This window comes from Musa acuminata, chromosome BXJ2-2, assembly GCF_036884655.1.
Source record: "Musa acuminata AAA Group cultivar baxijiao chromosome BXJ2-2, Cavendish_Baxijiao_AAA, whole genome shotgun sequence".
In the NCBI taxonomy this organism is placed as follows: Eukaryota; Viridiplantae; Streptophyta; class Magnoliopsida; order Zingiberales; family Musaceae; genus Musa; species Musa acuminata.
Window position 1 is genome coordinate 31,851,096 of NC_088339.1, and position 18,478 is coordinate 31,869,573.

The window sequence follows — 18,478 nt, forward strand, 5'->3', positions numbered from 1 at the left end:
AAGGGTGCACGAGCTCCTCCAATTTTCATTCATCATCTTTATTGTCCCCCTTGTTAATTTAAAATGAGGTGATCATGAGTAAAAATAGTGAGGGCAACATGCATTGGTTAGGATGATGATGACAAAAGAAGAGTGATCATGCAAGAGGAAATACAATGATTAACAAGGTGTGAGGATAGTTGGACGGAGATAAAAACATATATAACTAAAGGGAAAAATTGGAAGCCCATAAACAAAAGCGATCAAGGTAGAGGTATAGGCCGATCGGATCGAGACAAAGATAAAATCATCTTTTAGAAAAAAAAAAACTGTATAAAAAATATAAAAATAGGAGCTCAATTTATCAAAATTAAATGTATTATGATAATAAAAAGCGCTATAAGGATTCTATTTCCGCGAAATAATCCTAACATATATATATATATATATATATATATATATATATATATATATATATATAGAGAGAGAGAGAAACCACTTACCTCTTTACACTCACAACACTAACCAAGAAAGAAGTCCGACTCATCCCTCTTGCCGTCGTCGTCGTTGGTTTGGCGGTCTCTTTCCTTCTTTATCCACCCAAAACCGTCCCATTTCCCTACAACTATACGCCCACAAAGTCCAGATCTTGGAAGCCGCCGCCGTCTCCACCACGGTGATTCCTGTCTACCTCACGCCCCAAGACTTTCTCCACACCCACACCGCCCTTCTCCCTCCAATCGCTATAATAAATGACCTAAGCGATCCCCTTACCGCTTCCTCTATCCCGCATGAGCACCCCCGCATCAACCCCTCCCCCGCCCCCTCCACCTCCTCCTCCTCCTCCTCTTCCTTCGCTGCCCAAAGACCCACCGCCGGAGACGGACCAGACCGCGCCGAAGGATGGCGGTGCCGCTGGAGCCGGCGGCGCGAGAGAGGGCCGGGCTTCCGAGGGCGATGCGGGTGTCGAGGTGGAGAGTGGAGTAGAGAAGAAGGCCGAGGAGGGAGATCACCAGATGGACGGCGGAGACGCGCCCCTGCCGCCTCCCCCTGCGACCGTGTTCCGGATTAGGCTCAAGCAGCCCCCGTCCAGCCTTCGGCATAAGATGAGCGTCCCGGAGCTCTGCCGCAACTTCAGGTGTGCTTCTTATCCTTCAGTTCTGTGCCCATCCTTCGTGGAATCTTAATTCGAGGGGAACAAGGGAATCCCACAAAGTGTTTGAAGCTTTTTGGTGGAAAGAATGGAATACTTGGTTGGTTTTCTAGCGGAAATTTTGGTTCCATTAGGGACTGTAGATCGTTCGGTGCCTAGTCTCGATAATGAAGCGGAGTTTTTGCCTCTGCTACATATACGCATGTATATATTCTTTTGTCAGTTTTGGTGGAATTTATTCAGGAAAAAGCATTATCACGAGTCTAAGATGTTACGTTTCTTTTGGTTTTGTTGGACAGTGCAGTTGCTTGGTGCGGGAATCTGAATGCTATTGCTTGCGCATCAGAGACATGCGCTAGAATACCAAGGTCATCTTTCTCTTTTAAGTTACCAATGATTCAAGTTTTCATTTCTGTCATGCCATGTGGAACTAGTTTGAAGTGCTCGTTGGATTTTTAAAGGCCTAAGATGGACTCCAGCATCAAAAGGTCTCCTAAGAATTATTGTCTGTTGTGGATGCAAACAATCCAATTAGGCTTGTCATGTGTCAAAAATTATTAGTCGAAGCGTAAATTTTAGTCTAAGTTTAATCAAAGACTCCAGAAAAGTTTCTTATTTTACTCCTTTTTTTCCGTGGTTTAAAATTGTGTTGCCTCTTGAGTTTCGTCTGGCCATGATCTGTCAATGGTAGATTGGAGGAAATGTACCCTTGTATGCTTCTACACTTTGCTTGCAATTTCTGCTTCTCCCTTCAACACCATTTGTTCTGGTAACTACTGCAAAGTGTTTCCTCTTTACATACTGTACAAGTTCTTCAAAGAATGTCTTGTTTAACAAGCTTTACATAATTCGTTCTTTATGATACTTTGTTTTTCAGCAAAAACTCACTAGCCAAGTAACTAGTACAGAACATTCCTTAACCTTAAGTAACTAGTAGTAAGCAGCCTTACTCACCTAGCTAGCTCATCATCAACTTATGATGTGGGAGTTGGGACCACTCGGGAATCACATGGATGAATGGGAAGTAAGGGGTTATTGTGGAATGCTAGGCCATAAACATACATATAACTGCATGAGCTGTTATTCTGAAAGTATTTGTTTATTTTTTCACTTTTATTATTGTTATTTAGTATTTAATCGGAAGGCTTCAATTAATAATTTATATTTCTTCTTCATGTTTTGATTTATATTTAAATGTCAGTTACTACTTTAAACCTTCATGTCAAATTATCTTCATATAGACATTAACCTGTTTCTTGTCCTAAGATATGCTGTCTTGGTATTTAACTCGTTAATATACTATCTCTTATCCAAAGTTATTGTGCCATCAGCTTACTGGCTGTTATCTATTTCAGTTCTACTACAAATCCTCCATTTTGGATTCCAATACACATTGTCAACCCTGAGCGACCCACAGAATGTGCTGTTTTCAATGTCAAAGCTGGTAAATGATACTATAACTCAGTACTTCCGGAATATCCATAGTGTTTTGATTATGGTTCAGAATAATGATCTGGAGGGACCAATAGATTACCATAAACTTGTGACTTCTTTGTATCTGAAAGATACTTGCTGAATTGCTGCATGAAACTTCAAAATTTGAAGCTTGTTTGTGCAATACAAATTTGTGATCAAACATTTTCTTTTGTCTCCTTTTGCCTCTAACATTCTCATATCTAACATACACATTTGTGTCCTTTAATTTTCTTTGTTTCTTTCATTTTTGATGTTTCACTTCTTTCAGACTTTCATATTTTTCATTTAGCAAAAAGCTTGGCTCTCACTTAGAGTGATGAAAACTGTTCTGTATTAATCTTAGCTAGCACAATTATGTATCTTGTTTGGTGGGCTGAGACATAATTGTATTTGTTTTTTAAATTGTATTTTGTTGAACTCCTGAGCCTTTCGATGTATTCGTTGATATCTTACAGGTTACCATAGAATAGCAAAAATTTGACATTTATAACGAGAAATTTCTTTTAAAATTGTGTACACAATGCTACACTTGTTACTGTTAATGCTGAGTTTCTAGTGTATTATTAACACAACTATGTATAAGGATATATGACATTCTTATAGGTTTGATCTTCTTTGTTTTGTTGTCATGAAGTGATAAATGAGGGACTTTTGATTACTGTGATACCCAACTTCCACAGAGAATGGAGATATCTAGAATTTTCATAGGATTTTTATTTTGAAATTCCTGATACAGAATTTGTTAAAACAAGAAAATAATTTTCACCAACAGAATGTTTCCGAAGAATTATGTGCAGATGTACCTGGGCCTTCTTCTTTTCGGAGTTTGTGGAGAAAACCATATTTTGTGTGATATGGTTTTTATGCTTTCAGAATTTTGGTTTTAAGAGGATTCTAAAATTCCTCAGATGCATGGTTTCTAGTTTGAGTTCCGATTGTGTTGTATCATACTTATACAGTATCATGAGGGTCATTGTCATGTGGATGGTGCTCCAAGACAACTTTGGCACATGTTAAAAAAACACAAGCGAATCTTATGCTAAGTTAAAAATTTAAATTTTACTATCACATGATCATCGCTTCGTATGTCAGTCTGTTGTAAGGTTCACAGATCTAGGTTGGACATAGGGTGAGACATTTGGGATTGGCAGCACTGAATCAGCTAAGAAATACTTTTAGAAATAAGACAGTGAAAAATCATAAAATAGCTAAAATTAGAAAAAAGTGAAAATAAACATTATATATGCTACAAGATTTCTTTATTTTTGTTGTTCCAGAGGCTTTTAATAGAGAAGGTAAATTAAATATAAAAGATAATACTGAAAAAAATAATGGAGAACAATAGATTGAAAAAAACATTCTTTACTAATTGTGAAAATAACTATCAGACATGTTTCTTTCCATGGGGTTGCAGGTATTATTAATTAAAAAAAAACCAAATAAAGATTGTGACACTGAATAGACCTGGGTAGCTTATTTTTCCATGTTGCCACTTGCCACATCTCAAGTGGGTGCTACAGAAGCAAATACCAACAGCACCAATCTCTCAATTAAATAGAAAATTAAGAAAATTTACTTTATGATTTCTTGCATCTTTAATTTTTTATTTGTTACTGGCAGAATTTAAATGAAATTATCAATTTTATTTAGTTTATGCCATCTTAATTGTTCATTAGTTCTCCAAAGAAAATTTTGTATACATGTGTGCACTAAACTGGTACCAATCTTGAGGCAATGATATTGGTCTATCTTGGTGTATATTGTTTATCCACAGATTCTCCACGGGATTCAGTTCAATTTATTGAATGGTCTCCTAGATCCTGCCCTCGTGCCTTATTGGTGGCAAATTTTCATGGAAGGATCACGATATGGACTCAGCCTTCTCAAGTAAGGACTTAGACCAGCACTGTTATTATCCTCCTGGTATTTCTGTGAATGTAAAAAACACCAACAGCCTTTGTGCAAATGCTTCCTCTTCGTGCTTCTCTCCTTTATATAAGTGAATTCAAGATGTGTAGAATAATTGCAACATATAAAATTGCATTTATTTTTCTCTTTTCCTTTAACTGCTGAAACCTTGCATACTTGTTATTGTTACAGGATGAAAATTGTTTTTTATTTGAAAATGAAAATTGGTACTTTGTGTCCATTTCTTTATTAGCTTACTTCATCATATTTTTGTTCCTAAATTTTCTATGGTTTTTTATTTAATGTTTTTGTACAATATTACAGGGCCCAGTGAACCTTGTACGAGATGCTAGTTGTTGGCATTGTGGCTATGAATGGAAACAAGATCTTGCTGTTGTAACCAAATGGTTGTCAGGGATGAATCCAGTGTGTGGCTCCTATATTCTCCTTTGATTGTTTTGCATTTTAACTATGATACCGGGTTCATTTTTCATTGTTGTTATTAGTTATGATTACGCATTATGGATCACAGACTGATATTATAGTTAGTGTAGCTAAATGATCATAGCAAAGGTTATCCTTTGGACACTGATGGCTATCACATGATACACACTTTGACGGAGGAGACTTTTGGAAGAAATATTGACCATTTTTTGTGTATGTAATTAGGACAACATGATGTTTGGGTTAGTGTCATACTAATTGCATATCTGGAGATACAGATTAATGGTAAACAAAAGAAAAGAAACCTGATGGCTGACTATTAACATGGTATAAAATGTTGTAGACACTAAGTAGCTGCGACCCAGTTCATGTGATAATCTGCCTGGTTAGGCCTTTTTTTTTAAAGTCTGCATTAATAAAAATCTAGCTTGTTCATGACTTTTGACAACTTCATTGAATTGAAGCCAAGCCCAAATAATTTGATATTTTTGTTAAAATCAAAAGAAAATCATTGCACTGTTAACATATCTTGTTGGTGTCTTTGACTGTTAATTTGGTCTCCTTAATTACTCATCTATGTATCAAGCACGAGCTTAAAGAAAATAGTTGTAATTAAATTGTCATTTATGATAGGAGAGTTTTTTAATATCACAGGTAGTATCCTCCGATGCTGTCTTAGCTCCTATCTGGTCAGAAAGAAGAAAGGCATGACTTTGCTTGAAAGTCTCCATTATATGTGGTTTTGCAGCCAACCTCCTTTGCCCTTTTGGCATTCCAAGTCTGAAATCTGTCTAAGGAAGCCTGTGCAACCCTCTGCTACCTTTTGGGAAAAATTCTGCTCAACTTATCCTTTTTCTTGTTGATATGGGGGCTAACAGAATGATCGGGACAACAAACATCTGTCCCTTTCATAGTTTGTTGGAGGACAGCTTGTGTGGGGAATCTTTGGCACACACATAGACTGCTTATTCTTACCTAGCTTCCGATTATGGTGCTCATCTTTCCTCATTCACATATCAAATGCAGATTTGCAAATTTTTGTAGTTGGTACTGCTGCACATGCAATAGTTTTCTGGTTAGGGACTAAGTCCACCTATTTGATACAATGCTAGAGTTAACTGTGCAGTTTTTGGTAAGGGGCTAAATTCAATGACTTGATACAATGTTATGAGTATACCTGCTCTGATGACTCCTTCCAAATAAATGAACTGTCTCATAAATCCTGTAAATAAGTCCATTGAATGGATGAGACTTTCTACGTATGCCAGATCATACTGTTGCCACAAATACCTCCACAAAGCAAGTGCGAAATCTGTCTGTGCCATTCTTTGTCAGATGTTTTGTGATGTTCCAGCAATGTACTGATGTGGTACATATGGTTTGTGCCCATGGCATGCCCATAGAGACATGCATGGTTATGTTGTTAGTTCTTCTGGAAAAAGGGTTTAAACAACATGACATTGTGGTACAGGCTAAAGTATTTGTGGCATGTTCCATATCCTACTAAACACAGTTTGGTAGACCCCTTGATATCCTTTTCCTGCTTTCTTTGAGCAAAATCATATTATTTGATCATGCAGAGACAAGTGACATTGATATGTTGATACTGAAATAATTATGCCTACATGTCACCATCACCAACAAATATAATCACATACTATCAGCATGACAAGTAGTTTCGATAATGAATACATGGTTTAGGTTGCCTCGCTGTTCTTTACTTTTGGGTGTTTTTTTTTCATAAGGTTTACCTGCATCTTGTATTGGAAGATAACTTGTCAGAACAACTTTCAGGATTTTTTTCTGTCTTGTTCTTACTGATTTTGCTGGCTCATCACTTGTGATTAGTTAAATGAACTCTCAATTAAATGAATAAGGAGAACTCTTCTTCTGCTTGGTTTGTCTGAGTGTTGGTTCCTTGGTTTCAGTATCGGTCACTTCCTTCAAATTCAAGTACCTTGGCCAGCACAAAGTCAACCTTTGAGGAAAAGTTTCTTTCACAACAGTCTCATAATTCAGGTTACAACTATAAGTCGAATAGATTTTTGAACTGTCTTTTGAATTTCTCTTATTTTCACTTTTTGTTGCAGTGAGGTGGCCATCTTTTCTTTGTGTTTGCTCAGTTTTTTCATCTGGCTCTATCCAACTTCACTGGGCACAGTGGCCTCCTGCACAAAATGATGCAGAACCAAAATGGTTTTCTACAAGCAAAGGGCTGTTAGGAGCAGGACCCAGTGGCATAATGGCTGCTGATGCTATTATTACAGAATCTGGAACTATGCATGTGGCTGGCGTCCCACTTGTAAATCCATCTACAGTTGTTGTCTGGGAGGTTATGCCAGGCCCTGGAAATGGTTTCCAAGCTACGGCAAAGATAAATACTGGGTGTGCTGTTCCTCCGTCTTTAAACCCCCCATCTTGGAAAGGTTATGCACCTTTATCTGCATACTTGTTTAGTTTACAGGAGTATTTTATTGCTGAAGAAAAGCAAGGAAAAAGGCTAACAGATCATGAGATCAATGAGGTTGCCTCACTTCATTGCTCACCTGTTTCAAACTTTTCTGCCTATGTGAGTCCCGAGGCTGCAGCACAGTCTGCTGCAACCACTACATGGGGATCCGGAGTTACTGCAGTTGCTTTTGATCCCACTCGGGGAGGGTCTGTCATCACTGTTGTAATTGTTGAAGGTAATTTCCTATTACCACAAGATTTCTACAAAATGATTCAAATCTTTTGATTATTAGATACTGCAAGAAGATTTTGCAGTAAACAATTTTTTACTACGATAGTGCAAAATGACCACAATAACTACAAGTCACACTCGTCTGGGTGCACAGTTACAACATTTAAAACACATTCTTTTATTGTGATTTGATTGTCCAGTTTAAAAGAATTTTGGTTTACTTAGACTTTGCCATTCTTTTTTCTGGTATTTGTGGTTTAAGTGGGCAGTTAGATTTAGTCTACACATCCTTTTTTCCTAGTGAGTGACTGCATTTATTCTTTTTTATTGTCTCCAATTTGTGAGTTTATTTAATAAATAATTTCCTTGTAGGGCAGTATATGTCCCCTTATGATCCAGATGAAGGGCCTTCAATTACAGGATGGAGGGTCCAGTGTTGGGAATCTTCACTTCAACCTGTTGTTCTTCATCCAATATTTGGAAATCCTGCTTCTAGTTTTGGTGGGCAACCACCTATGCAGACAGTGTGGTTAACTAGAGTTAATAAAAGCATTCCACCAACAGACGATTTAAGGAACCCTCAAACCTGTTCTGCTAAGCCAATGATATCTGATGAACTAAACTCGTCAGACTCTAGTGTTGAGAGAGCGAATAGGCTCAGCTTCGATCCCTATGATCTCCCAAATGATGTTAGACAGTTAGCTCAAATTGTGTATTCTGCTCATGGAGGAGAGGTTGCTGTTGCTTTTCTTAGGGGTGGAGTACACATATTTTCTGGTGCAAACTTCAATCCTGTTGATAGTTATCATATAAATGTGGGTTCAACCATTGCTGCACCTGCTTTCTCATCCACCAGCTGCTGTTTAGCCTCTGTTTGGCATGACACAATCAAGGACCGGATGATACTGAAGATAATTCGTGTTCTTCCCCCTGCTATTGGTTCCTCACAATCTAAAGTCAACTCAGCTACTTGGGAACGAGCTATTGCTGATAGGTACATGAGGCAGTAGTTTTCTTATTCTTACTTTTTCTATTGCTTAAATGTGAACTACGTATGTTTTATCACTAACTTTATCTTGCGTAGGTTTTGGTGGAGTCTTTTAGTCGGGGTTGATTGGTGGGATGCTGTTGGCTGCACACAAAGTGCTGCTGAGGATGGTATTGGTAGGCAACTTCTCTTTCCTTTGTCTAGCACAAATGATTCAAAGCACATTCACACTTCCTTGAAGTGCTTAACATTCAACAAAAGCCTTATGATGATCTTTTCTGTGTTTAAGTGTCTCTTAATAGTGTGATCGCTGTCTTGGATGCGGACTTCCATTCTCTACCATCTATTCAACACAGGCAACAACATGGTCCTGTATGCATTCTTTACTTTGTCATAAGTAATTTTGTCATCTTTGAACAAAGTTTTGAAATCTGCTCCAGCTGACATGGCTTGTTGAACCTGCATCTGTTGGTATTTATATCTGTGGATTTACAAAATCCTTATATATTTAAGGCCATTGGCTTAGCCAGTGGGATTGTTTGAACTTTGAAGTCTGCCTTGGTTGACACTTGACACCTTAACTGGAGCATACCAGCTGTGTTAATATCTCAATTGTTTTGTTGTTTCTACTTTCGAAAAATTTGAGGACAGTTGAAATTTAGTTTTCTTTGGCTCTTTGAATGACTATATATTGGCTTTTCTGTCATGTGACAGGGGCTAGCACACCAACTTGGAAATATTGCTTAAAGAATTAGCTGTACGGTTTATAAGTCTTTCAGATTTGTTACATTAGTATGGATTTCTTGTTATTACCATTCTGAGATAATTGGATTCAACTGTGAAACAATCTCCTTTATACGTAGGAATGAGGAAGCCCGAGATCAATGCAACAAACTGGTTGATGTAAAAACTATGTTTTAGACTTTTAGTTGTCATTTAAATGTGCAGATTAGTTATTGAATCAAGTGTGTTGTGTTTAATGCTTTAATCTCATTGTCACCTTGATTTTGGCCATCTTGAGATGTGAAATATTCTTTGCCCCTTGATCAGGATCTATTATTTTGCAGAACCTTGATAGGATAAAATGCAGGCTTTTGGAAGGTACAAATGCTCAAGATGTTAGAGCACTTGTATTGGATATGCAAGCAAGATTATTACTGGACATGTTGGGTAAGGGAATTGAATCTGCTCTTATAAATCCTGCAACCTTGTTACTTGAACCTTGGCAAGCATCCGGTGAGACATTATCTGCCATTGATGCTGACAAAATGGTTGTTGAGCAAGCTTTGGTTTCAAGCATACAGGTTTGCCTTGTTCTCCAGAGTCTCCATGAATTTTCGAAGATCATGGTTTTGCTTGCTTCAAAAAGAAAACAATTTTGACAAAGCTGAAACCCTGATATTTTTGGCTGCAAAGATTCGTTATCCTATCTTTTACACGATACTTGTGCTTCTATTTTATATCCTCAGCAACTTTTTTCCAATTTGGGGCTGACAGGAAGGATAGTCATGTTTGCATGTGTTGCCAGTGATTTTATGCATCTCTCTCCCTCAAATTGTTTCCTATGTATTGAAGATCTTGGACCATTTCCTTTTGGGCCTTGTTTTAACCTGACAACTGCAACTTTTATTTTTATTGTTGTTTTTTTCCTTTATGCTGATCCCTTTAGGATGGGTCTGCTGGCCTGTTAAATTGAAACAATTTCTGAGTTTTAACCTTGGTTAAGCTCAGTCTCGTCCAGTCCTGGTCAATTTGTCCAGAACTTAAATCTTGGGGAAAAAAAAGAAACATAAAGAAGAAAAAAGAAAAATCACTGGTGAGCCTGTGCACCTTAGTGTGATGAGGGTCTGTTCACGTGTGCCCAAGTTGAGATTAGGTTGTGTAATATCTTTTTTTTTCGATTTTTTTTGGAAAAAATATGCTCAGGGAAGTTATCAATTGATAATTTTGGCTTTCTGAGGGACCTGTTCTCCTGCCAATTTATTGTCTATATTTTAGTTCTTAATAGAGAAATTATAAGAAAAACATAAGGATGATGGTCCTTGCAAAAATACAAGTATATGTATATATACACAGGATTATCTTTTCAAGATAATTGTTGAGTGCCTGGTAGTGAACTAAGATATATTGGTGGTATTTTCTGAAGTGTTTACCCCTCTTGCTTCTATTTCTATGGCATTTTTTTGTACAACTAAATCATCACTATGTATACATGTGGGCTTATTGACTTATCTAATCATGCTACTCGACAAACTGGGTGAAGTTTACCGCACTAACTGGCAGTAGGATTTTGAGTTATTTTCTGTTAAGATTCAGTAGTTGCATTGTTTATGCTAGTATTCCAACATTGTTTTTTCATCTTTACTAGGTTACAGTATGTGTCCACAAGATCCTAGTTACTCATGGCATTTATGAGCTGCTGTATCATGTGCAACGTGTCATAAGTAGGAGAATAAGTAGATCAATGGAGGCAAAATTATGCTATTTCATGGATGTGATATAGCGTTGGTCCCTCTTTGCGCAAAAGGGAGAGTGAGAAGAGAGAGGACAGGGACCACAAATGAGATTTCTATGCAACCTCTCTTTTAAGAATGCTAGTGTTTACTTTTTCACTTTGAGTTTTTTTTTGTTTCTCCCTTTGTTGGCATCCTCTTTTTCACCATTCTGTTGCTTTTTCAATTTTCTCATACTCCAGGAGTTGATTATAGATTTTATGATAGTATAGTCCCTGGATAATCCCATTATTGGTACTTCATGCCTCATGGCATCTTCTGGTAACAGTTTGGTGTTTTCTTAACCAAGAAATTCTTAAAATAGTATATATGGGGCATAGTAAAAAGAATACTTGGTTGTGATTCTGTGAATGCTAGCAAATTTCTACTTTCATAGCCAACCATTTTTATTTTTGTCTCGAGCATGTTAAAATGCTTGTTGAGGAATTGTTTATTTTTAAACAGGAATTTTTCAGCTGTAGAAGCGGTGAACTTCTCTATCTTGTTGTCATCAATTTCAGCTTGATATAACCTAGAGCTAATGGTTACTGTACACTTTTTTGTTTTTGTGCCCTTACATGTTCCAGGCATATGTTGATGCTGTCCTTGATCTAGCTTCACATTTCATCACACGCTTGCGTCGTTATGCTAGTTTTTGTCGTACTTTGGCTAGTCATGCAGTTGGAGCTTCCTCTGGTGCTAGTGGTGCACGTAGTATGGTGGCAAGCCCCACCCACAGTTCTACCTCTGCAACAAGTCAGGGTCAGTTTTCTAAATTTTGATATAGTTGATAGACTTTATAGGGTTATGCATATTAAATAACCTGAAGTCTCATCACACTAGCATCTTCTTTTCATAGTTATTCTTATCTAGCATTAGTGCAACCAGAAACTAGAAAATGTATCTGCACAAAAAATTGATGTTCGGCATCACAATAATGCAACTGATTTTTGTGTGCATGGTATTTTCTTTGCTCTTCTGTGACAACTCAGCCGTGTTAAAGTCTGTTAGCAATGTTGACTTGCTCCAATACATGTTTCACTTTGTTGAGCTTTTGATCTCCACTAGCATGCATAATATAGAGGTAGGATTCATTACCACACTGCTGAAATATGAACCATGTGTACAGACAACTTCTGCATTAGCTTAGCATGGTGCTATGGGTGCAACAGTTGATGAGTGTATCTACATTATCCATATTTACATTGTGTAGTCTAGGATGTCCACCAGTATCTCTGTAAAGATGTTGTACTTTGTTTCTAGAGAAATTAGGATTTCTAACTGAGATGTTATAACAACTTATTTTGGACATATTCAAAATTATATTTGATGGTCCAAGGCTGCTTCTGTTGATTGATGAACTGCATTCAGTTTATTTTTAACTGTCATTTACACTGATAATCATCAAGGATAAGTTGCATGTTTCTGCAGTGTGCTGCTAGTGGAGAAGTGATTTTTGCTAAAGGATGCATTTCAGATCTTCATTAGTATTATGTTTCTCATGAACTGTATATGATATGTGTTTTTAATGTGTGAAATATGAATTTTTTTTCTGTCACTTAGAACGAGCTGAAGCAGTATTCTTGACTCTTCTGTTCTATGCCAAATCTATGATGTTTCTTTTCTTAACAAATTTCTGCATTCCAAATCTATAATATATCATGATTATCAGTGTCTTTTACACTGATAATCATGGCATGTTTCTGCAATGTGCTACTAGCGGAGAAGTGATTTTTGCTGAAGGAAGCATTTCAGATCTTCATTAGTATTATGTTTCGCATGAGCTGTATCTGATATATGTTTTAAATTTTGTGGAATATGATTTTTTTTTCCTGTCTTTTAGAATGAGCTGAAGTTGTATTCTTGACTCTTCTGTTCTATGCCAAATCTATAATGTATCTTTTTTTGACAAATTTCTGCATGTTCCAATGCCATATAATCTAGGTTCCCAAAGTGGAGTTCCAAGTGCAAGTGGAAATTCTCAAATGCAAGCATGGGTTCAAGGTGCCATTGCTAAAATCAGCAACAATGCTGATGGAGGATCCTCGACTGCTCAAAATCCGATCAGTGGGCCATCTTCCTTCATGCCCATTAGCATCAATACTGGGACTTTTCCTGGAACACCTGCCGTCAGGCTTATTGGAGACTGCCATTTTCTTCACAGGCTATGCCAGTTGTTGCTTTTTTGTCTAATATTCCGCCGAAGGCAATCACCACGTTTTATAGGAAACTTTCAGAAGAACCCAGACTCTAGCTTGCAGAAAGCTCAGCCTGTTTTTAATGGAAAAGTAGATGATAGCAGTGCAATATCCAGACCAACTATTGGAGTTGCAAAAACTGAAGAAGGCCAGGCAGTTAGGTCTGGACAATTGATTGTTGGAGCAAAGGGGCTTGAAGAAGGCTGTACCAACAAGTCTGTAAGGTTTGGTTCTGGTAATGCAGGGCAAGGCTACACATCGGAGGAGGTATATATATAAGTGTGTGTGTGTGTGTGTGTTTTTTTATTTTGTATACAATTATTTACCATCTGGATAGATATCATTTTCCATGGGCAATTCTAGGTTGTCGAATGTAGATAATGTGAATGTGTTGCAGTTATAATATGTAACATGAATCACTTTGACCTGCTGAATTTGTCGTTACACCACGTGAGTTAAAACTAGAGGAAACAGATGCCTTCTTTGACCTTGACGAACATTGAAAGCTTTATGTTACTTTTTTATTCAAAAGCGTTATGTTACTTATTAATGCTATATGACGCAAGCATTTGAGGTATAACTGTTGTCAGGACTCAGGAGACCTCCGTATGCTACCACCTTCATTTTCCTTATCTACCCCTAAAATTTTTAATTAAAAACATGAAGTCCCAGAAATGGATTAGCGAAATTGATGACCAATTATAGTCTATCAGGAAAGAAGTGAAGGCTATTCTTGCTTAGTGAAGGCTATTCTCTTCCAGTTTTTTCAAGTTAAAGATGTACCATGTGTGATTGCCTTGATTAAAGCACTTTCCTGCAGGTGAAGGTACTTTTTCTCATTCTGGTAGATCTCTGCCGAAGAACAGCTGCCCTTCAGCACCCACTGCCTGCTTCTCAGGTTGGTGCAAGCAATATAATCATACGGTTACACTATATTGATGGGAACTATACCGTGCTGCCTGAAGTTGTTGAAGCATCACTTGGCCCACACATGCAGGTGCGTTATAGATATTGGAACAAGGTTCTTTGTCTGTGCCTTTACTGTTTATAGGCGGATGGCATAACTTGTTGTGACTCACCATATACTATATTTGCCAAACCTAGGAGATCTGTCTCTGTTAATTTAAGGTTATGGCTCACTGCAAATACCATAGTTGCACTGTTCATAGGCAGAGGAACTCCACAGAACTGTCTTTTGTCTTTGTAGTTCTTTTTTCTGTACCTCTATGCTATAGCTGCAAAATCGGGCCCACAGTGTAATTTATGCGCTTGCAATTTGTAGAATATGCCTCGTCCCAGGGGAGCTGATGCTGCTGGGCTACTACTCCGTGAGCTAGAATTACACCCTCCAGCTGAAGACTGGCATAGACGGAATATGTTTGGTGGTCCCTGGTCAGATCCAGATGATCTTGGTCCTTTGGATAACACACTGAAACCTAAGCTAGGTGGCTCTTTGAGCTCCTCTATAACTAATTTCGTAGAAGGTCACAATGACTATTCTGGAGCCCAGGGCCTCTGGCCGAGGAAGCGTAGGTCCTCCGAGAGGGATGCAGCATTTGGATTGAAGACCTCTGTGGGCCTTGGATCTTATCTGGGTATTATGGGATCTCGAAGGGATGTCATTACAGCTGTTTGGAAAACTGGTCTTGGAGGAGTATGGTACAAGGTTTGTTTTTCAAGTTCCTCGCTTTGCAATTTGCTTTTGTTCTTCCTCTACTGTTGTGCTCATTTGGGCAACTTTAAATGCAAAGGTTTTGTTCATCTACCAGCATAAATTAACAAAATTATTTACATGTTCTTTGGAACCTCGTTTTCCCTGATGTCATCAAGAAACAAATCCCTCTCTATCTTCCTCTATGGCAGTAGGTTTTCCTTGATGGAAGATGCCTTTATTTTAGTAAAACATGTTTATTGTTATTGTAGTGTTGCTTTTGATGGTGAAAATCTGAATACGAGGGATGCATTTTTTTTCAAAAAGGTAGTCAATGTTCTGTTTCTTTGTCTAGAGGTAACTATGCAACATAGAACATGCATTGTAAGTTCTAGCAGAGAAGGGAAGCTAGTATTGATGAACACATAATTCAATATTCGTCATCTCTGATCAAAATCTAGCGGTTGGTCTTTTATATTAAAAGCAATCTTGCGGTGAATGATTTATCTGTTATTTTCAGTATAATTAAATGTATGTAGCAAATACCCTTTGTTGGTAGTGCATTCCTGCATTCTGGTTTCTTTGCTTGTCATACAATTATGATCTCTCTTGCAGTGCATAAGATGTTTGCGTCAGACTTGTGCATTTGCGCAACCTGGTGATCCCAATCCTCAGAACGAACGTGAAGCATGGTGGATCAGCCGTTGGGCTCATGGCTGTCCGATGTGCGGTGGCGCATGGGTCCGAGTAGTGTAGTTCCGGAAGCTTCCTTCTTTTCGGCTGTTCTGCCCGGCTATCTGATGCACCAAAACTGCATCATTGTTCATTTCAACTCAGAGGGGGTAAACTAGGGTCATGTGTGATATTAGCAATCTTCCTTATACCTTGAGGTCCTTGACCATTGTTCATGATGAGTTTTCTTTTTCTTTATGACTTCACACCCAATTTAAGCTTTGGACACGTTGGTAGCTCGTTCGATTTGTAATCTGATGTAAAGGCAGTGAAAAAGAATGGCGGCATTTCTTTTCGGTGGTGATTCATAACGAAGCTTTCTCTGGCAGTGGGTTCTGGAGATCTCTACCCTTTTGATTACCAATACTGGTTCTCGAAGGATGCCTTCACCCATGTATCAATGTTTTTTGTCCCAATACGATTTCTCCTGTGATGATAAATGCTAACTAAAATTTTGCAAAATCAGTGCCACGTTTCAGAATTGATTTGAGATAATGCTCGTCTTTACGTTTTTTTTGTTATAGTGTTTTGACCATATTATTTTGTTTTTTGTTTTAATTTTCTCTATGGCATTTGTTTGTTCGAGTGAAAAAGAAAATGTCTCCGTACAATGTTCCTCTTTTACCTCATTTGAGATTATGATTCGAGTTACGATATTTATAGATACGATGCATGATTGAGTTACGACATTTAAGGATAAGATGATGTGCATTTTTCTTAAGATGAACAAAAAATGAACTAAAAAGGCTTAGTGTAAGCAGCTCGTCGTTAATGATTTGAAATTACATTGTCTATAAATCCTATTTGTTTAGCTTCGTGTAAGTTGTCCAGCTTGATCCGACATAAAGTTCGGCTAATGATTTCTATATTGGCCGATCGTATTCACAGCATCCTATATTATTATTATATAGATTCTTGTCTCAATTTGTACAGGCACGTGGGATGGACTTACGCAATGTCGGGTTGAGATTGGTCTTCTTCTACGTATTTGCTGACATATCCACGTCGGTGTCGTGGGTGACACACAGATTATTAGGGGGACAACGACACCCACACAGTCTTCTCTTATCGACCGTAAACGTGACGGCTCGATAAGCGCGCGCGCTGCTCATCAGCCTCTCTCTCTCTCTCTCTCTCGCCCATGTGGGGTTCGGCAGTCCGCTTAGTGGTTGCATGTGCGTTCTCTCTCTTATTATTATTATTATTATTATTATTATTATTATTATTATTATTATTATTACTGTCACAGCTGTCCCGCACACATGTCCACGTGATGCGTGCACGTGTAATTTGGAATGTAGAGTTGATCACCACGTGTACGTATTCTTAATACGGAGGGACCGAAATATATACGAACCCCAACTTATCAGGTGACACTGTAGTTTCTTGTGTTGAGGTATCCGTCGATTTTACTATGGACGGCCACGATTGATGCCACTCTCATCGATCATATCTTTTTTTTTTGGAAAAATTAATTTAAAATGATATTTAGGCGCATAATAAGCCGTCTGAGAATTCAAACGGTAGTTACTGTACGAGAGTCGATCGTATACGGGTTTGAAGTGACGGTCGATCCTCGAGGGGCGAGATGATACCTTTGTGCGACCGTCATCCCGAGACGTGCCGAGGAATGTCTTAGTACGGATTCTAGCTCGACGCATGAGAATGCTCCTCTTACTAACATGGTTGTGACATGACGGAGACATATCAAGAAACATCTTGGTACAAATTCTGACTCAACATGAGAATGCTCCTCGTACCCCAAAATATACATTATCCGATCTCACGTAGCGTGTCGAGTATCGAGTCGATGCCACACCGAAGAAACAAGCAATGATATGGGATGGTGCGAGTGAGAGCGGAGGAAGGGCCGCTTGTGGTGCCACGTGAACGGGCGATAAGGGGACCGGTAGCTCGACCATTAAAGTGAAGCGTCGGAGTTGCGGGAGTCGGAGGACGCATGTGGGCGCCGCTTTTTGATGTGCTGCGTTCGTGCATACGGTCTTGGCGATGGGGTACAGCTCGACGTCCACCCATGTGAGATGGGCCCGCTTCGAAAGGGACAGATCGAACTCATGAGATCGTCTTCCCCCTCCCTTTTTTTTTTTTTTTCTTCTTTTCTTTTTTCAAATAAAAATAAGAAAAAAATATGCATAAAAAGGGGGCCGTCCTCCTCGAAGAGTCACGTGTGCGAGAGAGGCATAGGGAGGGAGGAAGCAATTTGTAGGACAAACTCTTGCGTTAGCTACTAAATAAAACAAGAAGCTGGTTCTAGTTTGGTGCCATCACTGCTGTCTTCTTCTGTGTGACATGAAGCGACTCCTCAAGCTCAGCAGATAGAGAGAGAAGCTGTCTTTTCGCTTGGTTTCTTCTGCATGCTTCCTTCTTTCAAAGCAGGCTCGAATGATTGAGATCCTGATGGACCATAGCTCGATCGAGTCCCTGTAAGCATGAAGCCTCATTTGAGCTACAAGTCCAACTCTTCTGCTTTCTTCCTTCTTCGTCGTCTATGCTATCTATGCACAGCTTGTCGAGTAAGCATGCAACCTTTTCTGAGCTACATTCTTGCAGATCTTTTCAAGAGTCTTCTTCTTTCTCATCGAATTATTCCTGTGATAATGAATCCTACTCTGAAGAGCCAAGCGTTTCCGCTACCGAACCATCATCATCATCATCATCATCATCATCATCATCATCATCACCTTTCCTTTCTCTCTTAGCCAACTCTTAGCTCTCATTTCCATTTTATGGAATCACTTCATGGCTGTGCCGCT

At 38.5% G+C, this 18,478-nt stretch overlaps 1 protein-coding gene across 2 annotated transcripts; it reads left to right on the forward strand.

The window, feature by feature from the left end:
* Positions 1–505: 505 nt before the first annotated feature.
* On the forward strand, positions 506–15,999 carry LOC135606082 (mediator of RNA polymerase II transcription subunit 16-like). Of its 2 annotated transcripts, XM_065096870.1 has the most exons (16): positions 506–1,117; positions 1,432–1,500; positions 2,488–2,576; positions 4,383–4,495; positions 4,841–4,942; positions 6,889–6,979; positions 7,051–7,647; positions 8,016–8,637; positions 8,728–8,807; positions 8,921–9,003; positions 9,699–9,935; positions 11,711–11,885; positions 13,068–13,588; positions 14,142–14,318; positions 14,604–14,987; positions 15,588–15,999. In XM_065096870.1, the coding sequence occupies exons 1-16, from the start codon at positions 771–773 to the stop codon at positions 15,726–15,728; spliced, it is 3,828 nt and encodes a 1,275-aa protein (XP_064952942.1). In that variant the 5' UTR covers positions 506–770; the 3' UTR covers positions 15,729–15,999. The 2 variants fall into 2 exon arrangements, with proteins under 2 accessions (XP_064952942.1, XP_064952943.1); XM_065096871.1 differs by lacking the exons at positions 506–1,117; positions 1,432–1,500; positions 2,488–2,576; positions 4,383–4,495; positions 4,841–4,942 and adding an exon at positions 5,681–5,951.
* The last annotated feature ends 2,479 nt before the right edge of the window (positions 16,000–18,478 follow it).

Excerpts from the sequence above, each read along its gene's own strand:
- LOC135606082 (XM_065096870.1), top strand. The coding sequence starts at position 771 with ATGAGCACCCCCGCATCAACCCCTCCCCCGCCCCCTCCACCTCCTCCT. Across the intron at positions 4,496-4,840 it reads TATGGACTCAGCCTTCTCAA|GGCCCAGTGAACCTTGTACG; the intron begins GTAAGGACTTAG and ends ACAATATTACAG. Across the intron at positions 13,589-14,141 it reads AAGGCTACACATCGGAGGAG|GTGAAGGTACTTTTTCTCAT; the intron begins GTATATATATAA and ends ACTTTCCTGCAG.